The 21,914-nt window shown below is 38.6% G+C and overlaps 1 protein-coding gene across 1 annotated transcript in view; it reads right to left on the bottom strand.

The window, feature by feature from the left end:
• The window catches only part of LOC124716820, a 157,108-nt gene that overhangs the window by 85,038 nt on the left and 50,156 nt on the right, over positions 1-21,914 (bottom strand). Inside the window, exons 9-11 of the mRNA XM_047243371.1 lie at positions 7,753-7,926; positions 4,311-4,395; positions 2,759-3,052 (exon numbers count right to left, since the gene is read on the bottom strand). Of these exons, the coding sequence (XP_047099327.1) occupies positions 2,759-3,052; positions 4,311-4,395; positions 7,753-7,926 (553 nt within the window). The remainder of the gene's footprint in view (positions 1-2,758; positions 3,053-4,310; positions 4,396-7,752; positions 7,927-21,914) is intronic.

Here is a 21,914-nt window from a genome sequence, read left to right as displayed (position 1 = left end):
GAGGTGGTGTTTATTTTGGGACATGACAGCACAATTAAAATGTATCTGTGCATTTTACTCTACTTCATGCTCAAAGGAATTATATTTTGTTCTTCATAAAAGTAACAAAATGATTATGTTCATGGAAAGCTATTTTCTCATTCAGTCTGCTGTCTTACATAATAAGTCAGTTTCAGGTATTGTCACCTGTCACTCCACATCTTGCTCATTTTTCTCAGAAGTTTTTTAGATTTAGCTGTATCAGATGTTATAGTTTGAAGTAATGGGTATGCTCCTTGCCTACATGTTGGTAGCATATATTTGTAACAAATGTTCAGGTCTTGTAATCACTTTGAGAATTCTCCTAAAATTTTACCAAATGCAGTAGTGAATACAATAAAGAAACACACAGGGTGACACAGAATAACGGGAATGTTTGAAATGAGTAGTGGCAGCCATGGGCAGGTGGCAGCACTGCGGGTTCGTGACAGCGAGTAAATAGTCTGCCATTTTAGTAATCCTGGATCAGTGGTGGATAACAGTGTGCATTAGCCATAAAATTGTTTTATAAAAACAGTGATAGTTTGGTAGCGCCGCAGAGGGGTTTTCGACGTTTTTGTAATTTAGGATGCCATGATCCCATTCTGTTGAAACACACGATAAAAGTGTTGGAGTTTGAAGAGACTGGATCTGCCCTCAAGAAGAAACCAACAGGACAACTAAGAAGCGTGCATTCTCCAGTGAACATTGATGACATACGCGAGTCTGCCTTACAGAGCTCACGGCGTTAGATTTGTAAGCAAGTAGCAGTGGCTGGAATGTCCCGGGAGAGTGTTCGCACAATTGTTCATCTTGATTTAAAATTTCATCCATACAAATTACAGATGGTGCAACTACTGAAGGACAAGGTTAGGATTCTTGTCAACAAACGCTAACAAAAATAAACAATGACAATGAATATCTAAACAAGTTGCGGGCGTCAGATGAGGCACATTTTCATCTCACAGGTTATGTGAATAAACAGAACTACCGTTACTGACAAATAAGATTCTTAATGAGATTCATGAGCACCCTTTACACACTAGTAAAGTGACAGTATGGTGTGGTGTTTCATCACATGTGATTATCAGACCTTATTTTTCTGCAAATGAACTGAGAAACACAATAACTGTCAACGCAGATAGTTACGTGGAGATGTTACCAACTTTCGTTACACCTGCATTGAACAACTTTCCAAACATACAAGAAGCCTGGTTTCAACAGGATGGAGTGACGTCACACACTGCACAGCATCAATGGCATACGTGCGAGAATTGTTTGGCAACTGTGTGATCTCACAATTCGGTAACATTCCCTGGCACCCTAGATTGCCAGATTTATCTGTTTGTGATATTTTATTGTGGGATTATCTCAAGAGCAAAGTCTACATGACTTGACCAAGAACCTTAGACGAGTTAAAACAGAGAATTTGGGATGCAATTCACAGTATCCCAGCTGAGATGTTGCAGCTGTCAATGAGGAATCTCAACAGCAGATTTCACAAAATTAATCATACATGACGACGCTATCTAAAGGACGTAATCTTTAAGAAATGATAAATGCCATCAATGTTTCATAAATGGCATGGCAAAGTTGTAAGGTTTTGATTACTATGAATGTTATTTCTTTCCTTCATCACTTCTAGCTTTATTGGATTGTGGAAACAATCCTGTTTTTCCTATGTCACCCTGTACTTCTGCTGCATCACACCTTTTGAACCACATAACCAGATAGAAAAGATCTACCAGAAGGCATTGAAACAGACTGCAATTCTGAAGTTTTTGATAGACTAGCAGGAACTACAAATGTGCTCCTGAAATGTTTAACCTATGTAAAACCATGGGTCTCAAATTAAAGGTAAGAGCATTGAATGAATGGGCTCACTGGTGCTCTATCAAGTATGTGCATGAAAAGTAATTTTCACTATTTACATAATTTTTTAAAAGTCCCCTGAAAAGCATGGAAGCCACATTTCACTGTAGTCCATAAACAAAGCCTTCCTAGAAGGTAGGTCATAACGTTCAAGTCACCCAGAGGTTACTCAAGTACAGAGGAGATGCAACACAGCCAGTGATACATCTGCACCATGGAAAGTATGATGGCTGTTTTTATAACAGTGGGCTGTAGACACTTTTTTTTTCCTTTTTGCCCCAGAACACACAGTATCATATTACGAATAAATGTCAGTTTGAAATCCTTACTCCAAGAGTTTGCACAACACAATTATTAGCTCCCAGTCTTCGTTTCAAACAATTCCAGAAATGTAAATTTTTGACACCTTTGACGCTAAGGGGGATCCAAATATTTTACAAATATATTTAACATGGCATTCGTAATCTACTAAAATTGCTGCAAGATGATACTGCCATGGCACAATTAAAATTTTATTTGGTATAAAGTAACTACTGTTATCATGCACTAGTTGCAGTTATAGAATTTTAGAGTGATCAAATATAATTGTCAGTTGAGTAACTGAACCACTGTCCACAATCACATGATCAAGTAACAAAGAAAAAAATAGACACGAATAAATGGGTGTACGCACATTCACAGCAAAATGTATGCTTCCACAGATGTGTCACTGCATAATTTGTGATAATGAATTAATGTAGTTTGGTACAGTTTCAGTGCAAACAAGCAGGCATGTACAACACACACACACACACACACACACACACACACACACACACACACAAAGAAAAATCACACAGTAAATGAAAGCACTGTAGATAATACTCACTTTCCAGAACCTTCCGCTGTCGTTCAGCAGTTTTAAGCTGGGCTATGTGGCATGGGGTGTCCAGAGAACCAAACTTCCCAAAACAATATGAGCAGACATCTGAACAAAGTCGGCCAGGATGTATAGAAAATGATGCACTCTTCTCAGGTATGATGAGGTCTACTGGCGGCTTTGCAACATCATCCTTTCCTGGGGCTGCTCCATTTGACACCCCTTCAATACTACTGGTGCCCAGTGCAGCTGCTGGGGCCTCATCCTTGCCACCTGCGACATATGGTGAATTTGTACTGAGTTCTGGAAGAGAAAAAAATAGTATGTGTGATGATCAACATTTAATAAATGTTATGAACATTTTCAAAGTAAACACCACAAAAATGACTACCAATTAAGAAAACAAAGTTGAATAGGTTGCTATAACAGAGGTGATACAGGTTCAGTACATCACCTCTGTGATGGCAATGCACTCAGTGTTGTGCTTCATAAAAATTAGTGGTACAAATTGCTTGAGTTATCTGTAAATAGCCTAATTCAATGCCTGAAAGTAAGATAGCAGTTGATGATGTGAGGAGGAGAAATTATCTAATTGTTTATGTTCAATAATTCAAGATTCCTGTTAATAGCACAACAAAATAGCAATGCTCAGTGCAAACAAGCCAATACTCATAAAACTCTGAAATAGCTGGACCTCTGTAGTAAATATCAGTGTGTCATTTAAATATTGCACTAAAAACAGGACATAAGCATCAGTTATACAATTTGATTCAGGAAACAGTAGCTTTTTCCCCCAAAGTAATGCTTTTCCAGTTATTAATGTAGTTTTCTAACAACTATGTCATTTTTAAGGTATACCTCGACTTATTTCATGACTGTAAGGGTCAATGGGGATCTACGGAACATGATAAATGAATGAAACACAGGACAATTTGTTTAATGGGATTGAGAGACTATAAAATTGAATGAGCTGTAACAGAAATCAATTGACAGACTGGAGTTAGTTCAACCTCGGATTGAACTGCCAGCCAAGCCAAATGTTTATCCTCCCATTGTACACAGACTGTGGTAACATTTTCTAAACATAGAGCTACAGAGTGGTGCACAGTACAGTGTGAAAACCATGAGGGAATTGGATGACTGTAAAAGCATGAGACATTATTCCTTTCTGTCTTAACTGGTTGATAATGAGATATCCAGGCACTTGAAAAGAATTGATCATATAATGTAATTTGGAAATTAACACTGAATGCAGTTCATTTTAATTGCCAGTGTGAATATTTCCTTAAAAAAAAAAAAAAAAAAAATAACCAGCCTTTTAAATGCCATTTCAGGGCATGTTAGAAACGATTGTAATATTGCAACTTCTGAAGTAGTGTTCTGCAATTTATTGCCCGTACCTTTGTATGACAGTCAATTCACCACTTCTTTGATATTCCATAAATAACTTACAAAAACAGATATTTTCATGAAAATTACATTATTTCCATAGCTTCAATGATTTGGTAAATATTCACAGCTTTTAATAGAGAATATGACAGTTAAACAAATGAAATCTTACCATGAAAGGACTTATGGGATGAATTCTTAACCAGCTTCTTGTTATTCACACCAAAGTTGCTTGGGTCCCCAGTTAACAACTCATTCTGTAACACACAATAATTCGGTGTTATACGATGTTCTCACAGGAACCGCTAAGAAAATGATATATGAAACAACATTACTTTTATGTGAAATGATGACAGTTTTAAAAATTTTAGGTGCACTTAATTTCTTGTCAGAAATTACATGATGTGAAAAAAAAGAAGTTACACTTTTTTTCAACATAGTTACATCACTACTATGCACACATATTTAGGAAATCTGCACGTGCCTTTGTCTTTGCTCTAATGGGGCAATTGTGACCGACAGTGTGTTGTTTTAATAGCTCTCCCCCTTTCTTTGGGTGAATTTTACAATTCCATCAGCAGGCAATTTTAGCTTCATCAGTAAGTGTTATCCCAATAGATTACGCCAACACTGCTCTCTTTGAATAAAATTCTTTGGATATGCCATAATGCAAAATGATGAACTAATGTATTGTCCTATAATTCAAGTATGCAACACATAATGAAAGTTCAAAAACGGCCAACAGCAGATGATATGAAAAGAATAACACATGTGGATGATGTGATGATTTGGGAAGAAAATGAGCAGAAATTGGAAGTACAATTAAATACCTGACAGAGGGTAATTGAAGAAGCAGACATGGAAATAAGGTCAACAAAAAGTGATACAAAAATCATAACACATGCAGACAATGTGATGTTTGGGAAGAAAAGAGCAGAAATTGGAAGAACAACTAAATACCTGACAGAGTAGTTGATAAAGCAAGCATGGAAATAAGTTTAAAAAAAGAGAGGTAATGAAAATAAGCAGGAACAATGAAAAATGAAGGATGTAAGTTTTAATGGTACAAACATTAAAGCAGTAGATGTTTTCAAATTTCTAGGAAATTCGTCAACCAAGAAAGGAAACATCAATTATGAAATTTTGGAGATAATAGAAATTGTTCAAAATTTTATCATTGTGTATCAAAAATAATTAGAAAATACCTGCTACAGCAAAGAGTGTGGAGCACAAGTCATTATCTGCCAATTTTGACTTAAGGAGCATAATGTTGGACTTTGACAAAGAAACATCTGAGCAGAATACTAGCAAGAGATGCACTTACTACAAAGGATACTGGGTAAGACAGAAAGGGACAAGATAAAGACTGTGACAATATGAAGCACCCTTCAGATGAATCCCCTAAATGAAACTACGGAGAGAAATAGGCTTAAATGGGTTGACCAAGTTAAAAGAATGGGACAAGAAAGACTTCCAAGAAGAGCTTTAGCATGGACAGAATCTGGAAAAGACCAAATGGAAGGCCACAAATAAGATGGAGAGACTGTGTGAACTTAAGGCCATTGGAATGGGAGGAAATGCTAAAGTGCAGACCGTGGAAGAAAAGAGAAGCTTGGAAGTAACTCTGTGAATGACCTGCACAAGCAGAAACATTTCACAAAGAAGAAGAAGAAGAAGATTTTTCATAGTGACCACTTCACCAGATGATAGTCTGAAGAATTTTATGGAAGTGGTCTTTAGCTGTGAAAGCCTATGGACATATTACAAGATGATTAAAATTGAACATTCACTATTTGATACGATTCCCATGAAAAATGAGTGACTGTAGGACAATGAAACTTTGGGAAACATTTATAAGGACATACCAAAGAGAAATAAAAAATAAAACACTGAAAGAAGCACATTTTAATTCCCTCATGAGAGGGTAACATCTGCATATTTGCAGATCACGTGTGCTTTCCAGGTTACAAATGTTGCTCAATGTGAACACCACCTGCACCCACGACAGCCTGGAACTGCACTAGAGGTAGCTCTACCGTTGCCCGGAAAATCTCAGGTGAGATGTTGGCTACCTCCCTCAATATGCTCCTCTCAAACCTCCAATGTATGTGAGTGTCCCATTGATAAACCCTGCCTTTCAGGAGACCCAACCACACAGATTCAAATCTGGTGATCCTGGTGGCCATGCAGTTTGGAACTATTGGCCAACGATTCGGTTTTCTCCAAATGCGTTACAGTAACTGAAAGACCTCACGAGCAATGTGAGGTGGAGCTCCAACGTGCAGTTTGAAGAACCTCTCTCCGACAGTGTAGGGACCACATGTTGGTGATGCCGACCACAGTGACATGCACCATTGAAGCTCCACAACTTGGTCCCCAGGATCCGAGTTCCTCACAGAAAAATGGACAAAATATGAACTGTGCCGTGAAGCCACACCACACAGTGATGCATTCACTGTGCATGGGAACTTCACAAACAGTTGTTGACAGCAATTCCTAAATGTGACAATTGTGTGTGTTCACTGCCCACTGAGCACAAAGTGTGTTTCATCACTCTACAAAATGTTCGAAGGCCACACGTCGTGAACTTCAACATTCGAAAGAAATTTGAGTTGGCGAGTAATGTGAAGTTTGTACAAGTAACATTTCACCACTGTTAGCAGCATTTTTTGAAAGAATGTTCAGTTGTCGTAATACAGATCTTGCACTGCTTGTAGATCACATATTGCATCCGGCATTCTCAGTCATGGCAACAGAAACTTCAACAATTTGAGGCGCAATCAGCTATCCACACTGATGGTTATGTTTCAATCCTACATCGTCACACCAGTACCAGCGTCTAATGCCAAGCCATGACACTAACACTACTAACAACGCAATCCTGCAGCACACAGTCTGATCATTTCTATAAAATTGGTACCCATACTGTAAATAGTTTGCTGTCTACACAGGTTCATGTATGAGAAGTTTCATTATAACCACACTGTACACTAATCTTTTTTTGAAGAGGCCATTAACTCTTCCCTGCACTTGTAGAACTGTGTCTACATGGTCTTATTTAGTGTAATTAATTACTAGTTTGTCTTCCAGTACATGTTCACAAGTACTGGTACATAATGAAACAAAATGGCACAGTTCATTGATAACGTGGAGTACTGCGTGGTAATTCTTACAACATTTCCTCAAGCTCATATTGCCACATTTGTGAATATTGTAATTCATTTTTGGCAGCAGTGAAAATGTTGCCACTGTATCAGTTTAAATCAGACAGCTAAGAAATTCACATTTCTGCTGCCACCTAAAACAAATTACCGTCCATTTTATCAAATGACTGTACTCTTTTGTTTAGGGTCCTGCAGTGGTGTGTGACAGTGCTGGGGCAGAGGAATTCCAATATGTACCAGCATTGAAGATATGGACTCGTGAACAAACAAATAACTTTATTTTATAAGGCAATTATTAAAACTTTACAACCATACCTCATAATTATATTTTTACACCTAGAATGCAATAGCAACAAACAATATTCTATTTAGACATCATGGCTGCAAATTACAACCCGGAGGCATACCTATTAAATTAAAGGCCATGCAAGTATCTAGATATGAACACACCTCCTTGCAAATCCTGTATTCAACCTTCTCCTCCCCAGAGTCATGTCCTCCACCTTCACGCCTGCCGTTGGGTGCCGAGCCCTGCTTCAACACCATTTTCAGCGAACGGCGTCGTTTCTCTGGAGAAGTTCGCTGCACCTGCGGTTGCACAATATCATTGCAATTGGTACTTTCCTGTAGACAAGATTTCATCAAAAGTTTACAATTATTAATCACACTGGGGTACTAACTAAAATAGGCTTAGGAAAGAAGTCAATAAGAAAGGCTTTGTTTTAGATACAATTAAAATATGAAAGTAATCATTTCTCTCTCAAATGTGGAGGCACGATCCCATATTTGTCAATAAATACACACACACACACACACACACACACACACACACACTTCATTACGTTGACAAGGAAAGAAAAGTACAGGAAGACCTCAAGAACCTCACCATTAGTTTCTCTTCAGTTTACCTGATTGCTTTCAGACCAAGGGTTTATTTTTTATTGACAGGCAAACATGCTGCATCATGCCTTGTCTTTTACCTGCAATGGCATCTCCACAAAAAAATGTGTCACATTTACATAGTTAGTTGCAGTGTCTTAATTCCCCCCCCCCTCCCCCCCTTGCAAAATATGTACTCCTTAGTACCAAGGCAATTGTAAATGTGAATAGACACACAATGTCTACACAATGAGGGCGTACTGAAAAATAATGGCTCTGAATTTTTTAATGTGAAAACTAATTTTTTTTAACTTTCTATATCATTATTCTTAATGTCTACAAATTTATTTCTCAACATACTCAACCTGGCAACAAACACATGTCTTCCAAAAAGGCACTAGTTTGTTGACACTGTCGTTGTAAAAGTTTGACTTTGTTGGTGGAGCCACAGCTTCACCTCTGCTTGCACTGTTTCATAACTGTCAGAGTAAAGTTTTAAAAAATCTTGTTTAAGTATGCAAATGGATGAAAATCAGATAGGGCCAAGTCAGGACTTTATAAAAGGACGACTGATGATAGTGAACCCAAGGTATCAGACTGTTGCAGATGTAGCAGTGCTTGCATGGGGTCTGCATTGTCATGCTGAAGAAGAGGGTGCTCCATGTGTGGACAAACTCTTCAAATTCCAAAGTTGATTACACCATGTTGTTTCTCATACATCCACATCATTAAGTTACATGCTGGCATGTCACATGCTACAATCCAGAGCCCTCTAGCGGCGACTTGTGTCAGTGGAGAGGGAAAGTCAACCGAGTAATATGTGTAACATAAAATACCTCGACCAATATTTGGAAAAGAATAAGAAGATACTGAAACGTTACTTTTCAGCACACCATCGCACTGTTATCCAATATTTTATCAACAGCATACCATCAGAATGGTATGTAGTTGTTTCAGCTCACTTGTAACTTATATCAATGCACCCCCAGCACCTGTGCTTCTGAGCCTCCAATATTTAAACTAGCTTTCCAACACGTACTTTGCTACTTCCTGGTGTATTGAAACTGTGTCAGACCGGGACTTCTTTTTTTGAACCTGGGATCTTTGCCTTTTCTGAGCAAGTGTTCTACCAATTGAGCTATCTGATGATAACTCTCGACCAGCCCTCGGAGCTTTATTTTTGCCAGAAATGCTCTTGAGCAGGGTGGGGGGTTTGTCAGCCACGTTCAAAAACTTCAGTCAGTAGAGCACTTGCCGCCTGCAAAAGGCCAAGGTCCCAGATTAGAGCCCCACTCCAGCACACAGTTTTAGTCTGCCAGGAAGTTTCAAATCAGCATACGGACAGCTGCACTGTGAAATTCAGTCTGGATGTACTTTGCTCTTGCCAGCCCCGTCTCAAACCTCTTGACATTTCATCTATGCTCTTTCCACTATATCCGCAATCCCTTTCCTATTTACGGTCAGCATATTTACCACTCTCACACATTTTTCCAAACCGAAACAATACTTAAATTATCAACGTCTAAGCTCTTTTCGTTTATTTACTTTTTTGCCATGTGGTCTCACCACGCCATTAGTTACCGTTCATTTGCCTTTAGATCGGAAAGTGAGTATCTATGTCACCTATGGGAAGGAACTTTACTCAAAACCTAAGCTACTTTGCATTTTTTCTTCCACCCACTGCTTAATTTATTGGCTATTTGGCAAGTGGCTATTGTCATTTCCTATGAGTTGGGAAATTCAGAACTAGTGTAATAGTAGTAGTAGTAGTAGTAGGTGTGTGGTAATCAATGAAAGTAAATTGGTATGTCTGCATGCACAGCCTTGAAGTGGGAATCCCACATTACTATTTTGGATACAGTTCTTGAGGTGGTGGTTTGCTGTTGCCCCCATCTGGTCTGTTACAAATTGTAGGGGTGTACCTCCATCATGTGAATGACTAGTGAGTGCCATTATTATGGAGTACAGAAAAGAACGAAGGGGGAGAATCAAACCAGGTGACAATACTTAACCAATATCTCTATAATAGCTTAATGTTCTCATTAAATGGGATGAACCACCACAACAGTGAAATGTGATGTCATTCCTAAATATTCCATGCAAAAAATTTGGTTTTCACCTAGAATAGTCATAGTATGTCTGTTGGCCAGAAAATTATGCTATCAAGTCTGCCTCCTTCTATGACTGGGGAAGGAAATTGTCCTTTGCCTTAAGTGATTTAAGGAAATTGTGGAAAACCAAAATCTGAATCGGTAGACAGGGACTTTAACTGCCATTCTGCCAAATGTGAGTCCAATGTCTTAACTGCTGCACTTGGTGGAAACTACTCAACACAACAGTGAAACACACACAGTGGAGAAAGACAACCCAACAACACACTCTGAGAAGGTTACAGGAACTCAATTTGGGCAAAATTAGAAATGTGCTGTTGGGAGCTTAGGCTATAAACCTACAGCCAGTCACTGATGGGCGAGTGGAAGCACATTTATTCAAACTAACTCGTCCCTATTAACATATGTTATGCTGCAGAGCACAGTTAGTTATTCAATTAATTGAAGCGAATGGTTTCAGCTGAACAATCAAAGCAAGGGGTGGTTATATTAGGTGTAAATATTCATGGTTACATTGGATATAAATGCTAACAGCTACACTAGACATAAATACTCTGATGTTTACTGGATAAAGCTGGATTATTAAATACTAAATTAATTACATTAGAAATACCTTAGTTCCATTATTTTGTTAAGATAAAAGGCAGTACTGCACAATCAGCTCAGCAATAACATAGATGACATGTGATACTGCAGGGTGCAAAGTAGTTTAAATGAAATGTAAAGGGCACACATTTTAATTTTTGCTACTGAACAAAACACATGAATAAACTTTTAATCTAACAAGTGCAGTAGATTAGCAAGTGTAAACTACAACAAAGATGAAAAAGAAAACTGAAATTAAATTTAAAAAACTCTTATTTTTCTCAAATTAGCAAATCAAGTTAATTCCAGCCTCCAACATCACTATAAAGTTGGCATTGTCAAAGAAATAGCTGGCTTACCCTCTTGAAAAACTGCACTGCTGCACACATCCTAACACATTCGCTTACTGGAATAATTTCCATGCAATCATAGCTCCTTAACTGTGCATTTCTCGCTTAGGGTTTTACAGAAAATTCTGCTCGATTCAACGTCCTCTATTCCGTTCTGACCTTACTGTGTATGTTACGGCATGAAGTCCACATCGGCAAAAGTGGATACTTTTCAAATACACAGGTTTGGAAATACCATGTGATTATGGGCAATAAAGAAATACATTATAAAATGGCATTTTATTGTTTTCTAATGTTTATTAAACTGAAACCATACATTGGTAAATATAACTACAAAATTTTAAATTCCTCCAAATAGGCACCTTTTGCTTTAATCAGAGCCTTGCATACTCTCTGCATGCACAGGGTCGGTTTTCCCTGGGTTACAGTTGGAATTAGTCTCCATCCTCACTGCAGGACCTCCCACAGTAGTGTCCCATTCACGATTTCTTGTTTTCAAATCCTCTTTTCCAATCCATCTCCCACAGCACCTCGATTGGGGTACTACCTGGGACTGGGAAGGTCATTCCAACTTTTCAAAATTTTCTGAACCTCCAGAGACTTCACATAGTTCTGACACAAGCAAGATATATGTTTCAGGTCATTGTCATGCTGCGAAACAAACCCTTCCCCAACTAAATAAATCCCAGATGTCTTGGCATGTCACTGGAGAATGGCATGACAATCCTTGTGGTTCATGTTTCCACCTACTTCCATCAAATCACTGACTTTATTCCCTCCAAAAGATCCCCATACCACCACAGAATCCTCTCGATGCTTCACAGTTGGAATCACATATAAAGCTTCACAGGTTAAGTGCTGTACAAATTGATGACATTTATTCCGAAATATTTTGAACTTTGACTCGTCAGCGAGTAACACTTTTTCCCAACCTCCTGCTCTCCAATGTCAGTGTGTCATAGCCCACTGAAGTTCGCTCTTCTTCTTAACAGGGCACAACAATGGTTTCCTTCCTGCTACATAACCCTGGAAGCTGTTTTCTGCCAAGCGCCATCACACTGTTGACTCACTCACTTGTGTATCCCTAGTTGTGTTTAGTTGAGCAGTAATTCACGGACAGTTCTGAATCTATTATGCTTACTGGTCACTACCAAATACTTTTCCTGGCATCCATATTTTCCTGTGTGCTCCTGAGCAAAGACACCCATCACAGGAGCATGTACCTCCATGCTGGTGCATGGTCTTTACAACTCCTTTGATGAAACTTTACCAATTCTTTGATATTTCTTGGATACTATTGCCTTCTTGGTGCAAAGCGATTATCTTCATCTGTGAATCATAAGGAATCTGGCACTTTGGGAGCATTAGCAATTACTTTCACTGTGTGTACTACCTTCTTTCATGGCATATCATACCTTCATACAAATGGAAATACAACTGTCAGAACTGTCAAAAACGTACCTGTACATAGCTGTGCCATCAACTGGTGCAACCTGACATGTTTGTTGGAACTATTTGGACAGGTAAAGCCAGTTTATATAAAACTGAGGAATATCAATATTTACCAATATTTATGTGTATGTACAATTATCTGTATAATATGTGTCATTATTAATCATTATTTGAGCATACTACTCTGTATTCTAATTGGTAACTCACATAGATCTCTCCCATCTTGCTCTGTTGTAATGTGTAGCTTTGTTTTTCCAAACTTATGGAAGATAGTTTATCATCGTCTCATACAACCAAAATTACACATACCCATAATAGTTGCTGCGCATGAATGCTATATCAATTAATCTGGAACTAGGTGGTTCAAAACCTAATCACAGAAAAAAATGTTTGATTGCCAGTATTTTGGCAAGGGCAGGGAGGAGACATAGCGGCCTTTAAAGTTCCTGACAACTACACTTAACAGTTATGTTCTGGGTTGGATTACAATCTCTCCACAGTGCGGAAAGTGTGGTCTTCATTATTTATGACAATCAGTTTGACATGACTGTAAAACTCTGAGATTACGAAGTGCAGACCTGGAGCAGTAGACTGCCAGTCAGCAAGCAGATCACTAACTCCCCTCTTTTCAGTCACTACCCCTGAATAACAGCACAAACAAAACAAAACAAAACAATGCACTGCACAAGCTGTCATTACAATAATTCACACTTCACGAGTCTAACAAATGCAATTGTGAGGATCTAGTCCAGAACTGCATAACAAGATTCCCAAACTATTCCCACTGTTGACAAGCTGGGTGTTGGAACTGGCAAACTCTGACAGACAAACCTGCAATTCAGATTAATATGGTTCTGAGGGGAGTAGTGCAGCGCTTGTGGTTTAAACGAAAAAAACTGTTAAGGGAGCCCATCCATGACTAAACTGGATAACTCTTACATACTGAATAGTGACTTGCACAGTACAAATAAAGAGAGACAAACAACCATTAACATTACCATAAAAGAACAACAAAAACAAAACAAATTAAATTCTATAATTAACACCTGATCCTTAAACTTCAGATTAAAAAGTTTGGACCAACATTCTCAAGATACTAACCAGTGGTCTTTCAAACATCAGCTACACGATATACTGATGCCACTATCATCAAACATCTGTTTCTACAAATCTACAATTAAGTACAATTTTTCCCATATACAGACATTAGTCCATAAAACAGATGAACTGAACATACTTACATTTGAAGAACATCCAAAATGAGGAGCATGCAAGAAAAAAAGGTATTTTGCTAAATATAAAGTTTTGCTGTGAAAATTATTAACGTTAAGTTTAGTGCTATAACGTTACTTTAGTTCCAAAATAAACAAAAAATGCTGTTGATTTACATAATTGTATTTCATTTTTCCACACAGGACTAAGACTGATGTAAAAAAAGACAGACAGCTCCAATAATTAAGACAGTAATATATTGAAAAATGTTATTAAGTTGGCAACACATTAAAATGAAACAGTAACGTTAAGCGGTTGGTGATTACAATAACACAAGAGCAAACAGTAAAAATGGCGAAAGAATAGCAACATGTATGGGTAAAGAGTTGATGACTTGATGTTGCAGAACAACTGCATGAAAAAATGGGAGCTATCAACATTGCAGGCAAGTGGCATAAAGGAAAAGGTGAGTTGGTAGCGTTGGTGGTGGCAGGAATTGCAGAGTGGAAGAATTATGCTATCTGAAAGAAATATATTTCCTTCCCACACCATTTCAGCTCTGCAGCCTGGTGACACAGTTCTGTTTGTATCTGCCCACCCATGTCCTTATACTTTCTTTGCACTAATTTTGCAATTATAAGTTTTCTGTTTGTAATTTTTGATCTCCTCTAATACTGAGGAAAGGAAATCTATTTGAAATCAATATCAAATGTTGGCTTGTCTTCCTTATTGTGGTGTCACCGCCAGACACCACACTTGCTAGGTGGTAGCCTTTAAATCGGCCGCGGTCCGCTAGTATACGTCGGACCCGTGTGTCGCCACTGTCAGTGATTGCAGACCGAGCGCCGCCACACGGCAGGTCTAGAGAGACTTCCTAGCACTCGCCCCAGTTGTACAGCCGACTTTGCTAGCGATGGTTCACTGACAAATTACGCTCTCATTTGCCGAGACGATAGTTAGCATAGCCTTCAGCTATGTCATTTGCTACGACCTAGCAAGGCGCCATTATCATTTGCTATTTATCTTGTGATGCATGTACCATCAGACAGATGTTCACCAATTATTGATTAAAGTTAAGTATTCCAGAAGCTCCGTACTATTTTTGCTACTATAAAGACCTTGTCATTTTCCAGACCTCACACCAGCCTGCGTGAGCTTTAACGCGTGCCTTTCGGCTACCCGTCACAGTGGATTGGTTGTCTTGCCAGTCCACAAAACTTATCATTGTCATTGTCCTTGTCATTGTTGTTGTCGTCATTGTCATTGTCCATACCAGTTTTATTTTTCTGCTCTGACTCAAAACAGACAGGTCCAGTTTTTTTAGAGAGGTGCCGGCCTGTCTTAAACATCTGTCCAATAAAATTTCAGTATCATATTTTATGCATGTTTTGATGATTTTCTCAGATACTGGATCAACAGTTGCTACAAATTTTTGAATGACTGCTCCACGTCTGCAGCTAATGATTTTTATTTTATTTCTGTATTGTTGCAAAAGTAATAAGTAGCTGTAAAATAATATGATATTTTATTGTAACCTGTAGATTATATACTGGTAGAGCTGAAATGTCATTTAAGTTATTCACTCCATCATGTTCATAGGAAACATATTGAACATATGTGTTAGACACACATCTCATCTTTGTAAATACTGGGTGATTCAGCTGTCTCTACTGTGGCTGTTTTGTGCAACCCACACTTACATCTGGCCTTCAAAAACCATACAAGTGATTTTCACATTCTCGCTACATGCAAACTATTAATCCTAGAGAAAAAAATGAACAAGAATATGTTTTCAGTACAGGCTGTAGTTTTCAACTTACTCAAGGAAAACTTACAAAAGTGACCTTCAGACCCATCTCCACCCCCACACTCAGTATGTAATTCACGGCATTCCCTCCCAACATTGTACAAACATTTGCGAATGCGTAAATTACATCCTACAATGACTTTTTTTTCTTCACTGACTGGCCTTATTATGCCACCCACTCAGTCGAGCACTTACAAATTGTAAAACCGACAGTCATGTTTATTTCATCTACCAATTTTGTGAATTCTAGCAGCATAAAATAAACAATGGTGACTGGAATTCGATAGTAGGAAACGGGAGAGAAGGAAATGTAATAGGTGAATATGGATTGGGGGTAAGAAATGACAGAGGAAACTGCCTGGTAGAATTTTGCACAGAGCATAACTTAACCATAGCTAACATTTTGTTCAAGAATCATAAAAGAAGGTTGTATACATGGAAGAATTCTGGAGATACTATAAGGTATCAGATAGATAATATAATGGTAAGACAGAGATTTAGGAACCAGGTTTTAAATTGTAAGACATTTCCAGGGGTAGATGTGGACTCTGACCGCAATCTATTGGTTATGAACTGTAGATTAAAACTGAAGAAACTGCAAAAAGGTGGGAATTTAAGGAGACGGGATCTGGATAAACCGAAAGAACCAGAGGTAGCAGAGAGCTTCAGGGAAAGCATAAGGGAACAATTGACAGGAATGGGGGAAAGAAGTACAGTAGAAGAAAAATGGGTAGCTTTGAGGGATGAAGTAGTTAAGGCAGCAGAGGATCAAGTAGGTGAAAAGACGAGGGCTTGTAGAAATCCTTGGGTAACAGAAGAAATACTGAATTTAATTGATGAAAGGAGAAAATATAAAAATGCAGTAAATGAAGCAGGCAAAAAGGAATACAAACGTCTCAAAAATGAGATCGGCAGGAAGCGCAAAATGGCTAAGTAGGGATGGCTAAATGGACAAATATAAGGATGTAGAGGCTTATCTCACTAGGAGTAAGATAGATACTGCCTACAGGAAAATTAAAGAGACCTTCAGAGAAAAAAGAACCACTTTCATGAATATCAACAGCTCAGATGGAAACCCAGATGTAAGCAAAGAAGGGAAAGCAGAAAGGTGGAAGGAGTATATAGAGGGTCTATACACGGGCGATGTACTTGAGGACAATATTATGGGAATGGAAAAGGACATACATGAAGATAAAATGGGAGATATGTTACTGCATGAAGAGTCTGACAGAGTACTGAAAGACGTGAGTCGAAACAAGGCTCTGAGAGTAGACAACATTCCATTAGAATTACTGACAGCCTTGGGACAGCCAGTCCTGACAAAACTCTACCGTCTGGTGAGCAAGATGTATGAGACAGGCGAAATACCCTCAGACTTCAAGAAGAATATAATAATTCCAATCCCACAGAAAGCAGGTGTTGACAGATGTGAAAATTACCAAACTATCAGTTTAATAAGTCAACGCTGCAAAATACTAATGCCAATTCTTTACAGACGAATGGAAAGACTGGTAGAAGCCGACCAGAGGAAAGATCAGTTTGGACTACGTAGAAATATTGGAACACATGAGGCAATACTGACCCTATGGCTTATCTTCGAAAATAGATTAAGGAAAGGCAAACGTACGGTTCTAGCATTTGTAGACTTAAAGAAAGCTTTTGACAATGTTGACTAGAATACTCTCTTTCAAATTCTGAAGGTGGCAGGTGTAAAATACAGGGATCGAGAGGCTATTCACAATTTGCACAGAAACAAGATGGCAGTTATAAGAGTCGGGGGCATGAAAGGGAAGCAGTGGTTGGGAAGGGAGCGAGACAGGGTTGTAGCCTATCCCCGATGTTATTCAATCTGTATATTGAGCAAGCAGTAAAGGATACAAAAGAAAAATTCGGAGTAGGTATTAAAATCCATGGAGAAGGAATAAAAGCTCTGTGTTTCGCCAATGACATTGTAATTCTGTCAGAGACAGCAAAGAACTTGTAAGAGCAGTTGAACGGAATGGACAGTGTCTTGAAAGGAGGATATAAGACGAACATCAACAAAAGCAAAACGAGGATAATGGAATGTAGTCAAATTAAGTCGGGTGATGCTGTGGGAATTAGATTAGGAAATGAGACACTTCAAGTAGTAAGGGAGTTTTGCTATTTGGGGAGCAAAATAACTGATGATGGTCGAAGTGGAGAGGATATAAAATGTAGAATGGCTATGGCAAGGAAAGCGTTTCTGAAGAAGAGAAATTTGTTAACATCGAGTATAGATTTAAGTGTCAGGAAGTGTCGTGTCTGAAAGTATGTGTATATTTGTATGGAGTGTAGTCATGTATGGACATGAAACATGGACGATAAAAAGTTTGGACAAGAAGAGAATAGAAGCTTTCGAAATGTGGTGCTACAGAAGAATGCTGAAGATTAGATGGATAGATCACAGAACTAATGAGCAGGTATTGAATAGAATTGGGGAGAAGATGACTTTGTGGCACAACTTGACGAGAAGGAGGGATCGGTTGGTAGGACATGTTCTGTGGCATCAAGGGATCACCAATTTAGTACTGGAGGGCAGTGTGGAGGGTAAAAATCGTAGAGGGTGACCAAGAGATGAATACACTAAGCCGATTCAGAAGGATGTAGGCTGCAATAAGTACTGGGAGACGAAGAAGCTTGCATAGGCTAGAGTAGCATGGACAGCTGCATCAAACCAGTCTCATGACTGAAGACCACAACAACAACAACAACAACAACAAAATAAACAATTACAGCATTGTATTTTTCAAGTCTTCTCACTGCAAAACTACTGTGTGCGTAAGGGAAAGTTTGGACTGAATTGTAAATTTCATTAGTTTTAGTGTAGCGTTTACAAAAATCATCTCTTTCCTTATCCTCAGAGGCACATTTCAATTAATAGTGTTAATGAAAAGACTATGCTGGTGGCGTAACAGCCCCATCAAGAGAGACCAAAAATGGTCGAAAATCAGGACCAGTTAGTGAAGCTGGATATTTTGTAGAGTGGTAGGAGGGAATGCCACAAACAACATACTAGAAATCCTGACTGGTGAGGTATGAGTGTGGTAGTTGAGGTGCATTTGGAGGTCACTTTTGTATGTTTCTCTTGAGTAACGCAAAAACTGTGGCCTCTGTGAAAAAATATACCAGCACAAAATTTAACTATGTTACATTTCCTACAAAAACATCCTAGTCATTTTATCCTGCAGGACAACTAGTTTGCACACAGAGAGCAAAGAATACGAAAATCTTGGGTGTGGTTTTTGAAGGCGAGATATAATATTGTGGGTTTCATAAAACAACATTGGTAGGAGCAGCGGACGCATCCTGTACACAGTGTGAAGTTGGTGTAAGTTCTTTGTAACTTTCTGGTAACTTATATTCTATTTACTCACTGCTTTCCACTTTAACTTAAAGAACTCATGTGCTGAATATCTAATATACAAGGGGATTTTCAACAAGTAAAGCAACACCTTTTTTCTGGAAGCATTTCGGTGTTATACAGGATTCCCATAAACCATACTATTCTCCACTCTTTTGGCTAAAAAACTCTATTTGTCAACATAATGTCTGTTCAATGCGACGGCCTTTCACCACTTTATGGGAAGGCATGTATGCCCACATAGTACCATATCACTCTATGGTTGAAGTCGGAGGCAACATCTTGTTCTCCATCATCCACATACTGCTTCCTTCATTAGGCGAAATACTGCTTGCTGCAGAGTGCAACCTTCATTGGGCTAAAAGATGGTCCTTTGTTGCTCTTTATGGTCATCTGTTAGGCGGTGAGGAACCTAGTTGGCTAAAACCTTTGAGTATCTCAACCAGTGGACGAGAGTGAAAGCACTACCGACAGAGTCGTCCAGTTCACTGAGGGATTCGACTGATCTGTGTGGTTGACCAGCACACGTGTGTTCTTACAGGTTTGCACGACACTTGCAATAATGACAGACACCTTGCCCATTGATTCATTGTGCTTTTGTTGACTGCCAGGTCTCTGCAGAATACCTGCAATAATTTGGTTTGCCAGCAAATAAAACTCAATGACAGCACTTTGCTTGGAATGCACCTCCGTCACAGAAGCCATTTTGAAGGCTACATAAAGCAATGCCACTTATCAGAACTTTATGAAACTACAGAGGCTGAAGTGAGAGTATTCCACAATGTCCCACAACAAACCGTGCATTTGTTTTCCACCCGAAATTGACCGAGGAAAGAAATGTGTTGCATTACTTATTGAATGCCCCTTGTAGTTTCATATAAAGCTTTTAGAAGGGTATTTGAAAATTGCCCAAGGCCAAAACTGTATAACAGTGTGGAAATAAAATGAAAATTAACACCTGCAGGCATCAAGTATTAAAGAAATAAAAAAGTTGTGTGTATTGTTTCTCATCTGTTAACATTATGGGCATAAATATTCCTAAACACACATTAAAATCAAATGCAATGACATTATCAATCATAGTGAGATCTAGATTTCCCCGCAAACAGTCAACTGTCAGAGAAGAACCAATTTAAATGCTTAACAACTGTAAGGTAAAATTGCAAGATTTTGCTGCTGAGTTTGGAACTTTATAAACTTAACAGGCTGACAAGTCTGCCATAGCCTGAGTACAAATTTTGTCAATTTTCTATTAGAAATGAAATGTTATATGTACTGCTGCAGTAGGTTCTGTGTGACATGACGCCAGACAGTTTCTGTATGGTGGGCACAGCTGCTTCACGTCTACAATACGATTTTGTAAATGTCTCTATGGCACGTCTCTTTGTAGGTCTGTAGATGGTTATTGTTTTTGCCTACAGTCATTTGCACTTCACAGTTGAAAGCTCTCAAAAGTGCTGCGAGGTGCAGGGGATTTCCCTAAGCTGACAACTGTAGGAGTGTCTTTGCAGCAAAGAATAAATGTGTTACAACTTCACGCAAAATATGGTAGTTTTTCATGCATCCCACTGATTATGACCTCAAATCCCCCTAACTATGTTAAGTAGGTGTTTCTTACCCCCAGAGTGACTATTGCCTGGCAGTAAGGGATGTGTGTACCAAGTTTGGTTGACATCAGTCCAGTGGTTTGGGAGGAGATGTGAAACATCCATAGACACATACTTATATACATCCATTTTTATAACAAATATGGATTTTAGAATGATGATGATGATTCACAGTGCAACTAACTATGGGTCAAGAAATGGGCTGCCTAGGAAGGGAAACATATTTATTTCCCAGTTTACATACTATGTCTGTTTTCCATTTCTGTGTAGCAGATTTTTGAAGCACGAAGCAGGATTGTCACACTTCACTAAAATTATAGAGCAGCAATTTGTCATTGTGTTAAAGGTAGCAATGCTTGAACATTATTCCAGCATAAGAGCTTTACTGTGTCTAGCAGATTTATACATAATTCTAAGTCGGTGTCTATTTACCGAAAACATTTGGGTGGTCTCTCATATTTTGGCGGTAGTCAGATGTGAATTGCTCCAATGGGGTGAGGTGCTTCCATGATATCCACTCCAAATATACTTTTTGCCTTGATTCCGGGACTCTCCGAAGGAGCAATATTCAAGATAACTGACAATCCCTTCTTCAAGTTACCACAGACAAAGACTGCAGCAGTCTAACAAATATGAGCACACAGAGTATACTACAAATATGAGAAACATAATGGGACATGTGAGACAAGCACAGTACATGAAAGAATTGTCTGAAATGAAACTAGAAACAAAGACAGAAAAAAAAATTCCAGTCAAAACACAGCAGCAGCAGATCGAGAGAGGAAGGTTTCATGTTATCTATCTCTGTATCAGCCTACCTGGTTTGTGTCCCTTTGTTCATTATCCATAAATGTCCAACTCACCCCAAAACTCTCCTCTCCCTTTTTCCAGATAGGGATACGATGTGAGACAGATATATATACGGTGAATGAATTTTTTTGCAGCAACTGCTAGTGCTATTACTATTTGATGAAATTTGTTCGATAGCCTGATTTGCTGAGACAGGCAGCATCCAGTTTGAACACGTTCTGACTTGGTCACTTAGCTTCCAGAGACATCAGAGTGAGTTGGTGTTTACCATGTCTGTTGTGCATAATGGATTTTGAACACTGCTTGAACATTAAATTCTGTTTCAAGTTGCAAAATGTGCCAAAGAAACTCATAAAATGTAGAAATTGGTCTATGGTGATAACTAAAGACTGGATTATATGCATTTACATATTTGGT

Source organism: Schistocerca piceifrons, chromosome 9 (assembly GCF_021461385.2).
Source record: "Schistocerca piceifrons isolate TAMUIC-IGC-003096 chromosome 9, iqSchPice1.1, whole genome shotgun sequence".
Classification (NCBI taxonomy): domain Eukaryota; kingdom Metazoa; phylum Arthropoda; class Insecta; order Orthoptera; family Acrididae; genus Schistocerca; species Schistocerca piceifrons.
Note: the sequence above shows the minus strand (reverse complement) of the source record. Positions and strands in the feature narration are given on the sequence as shown.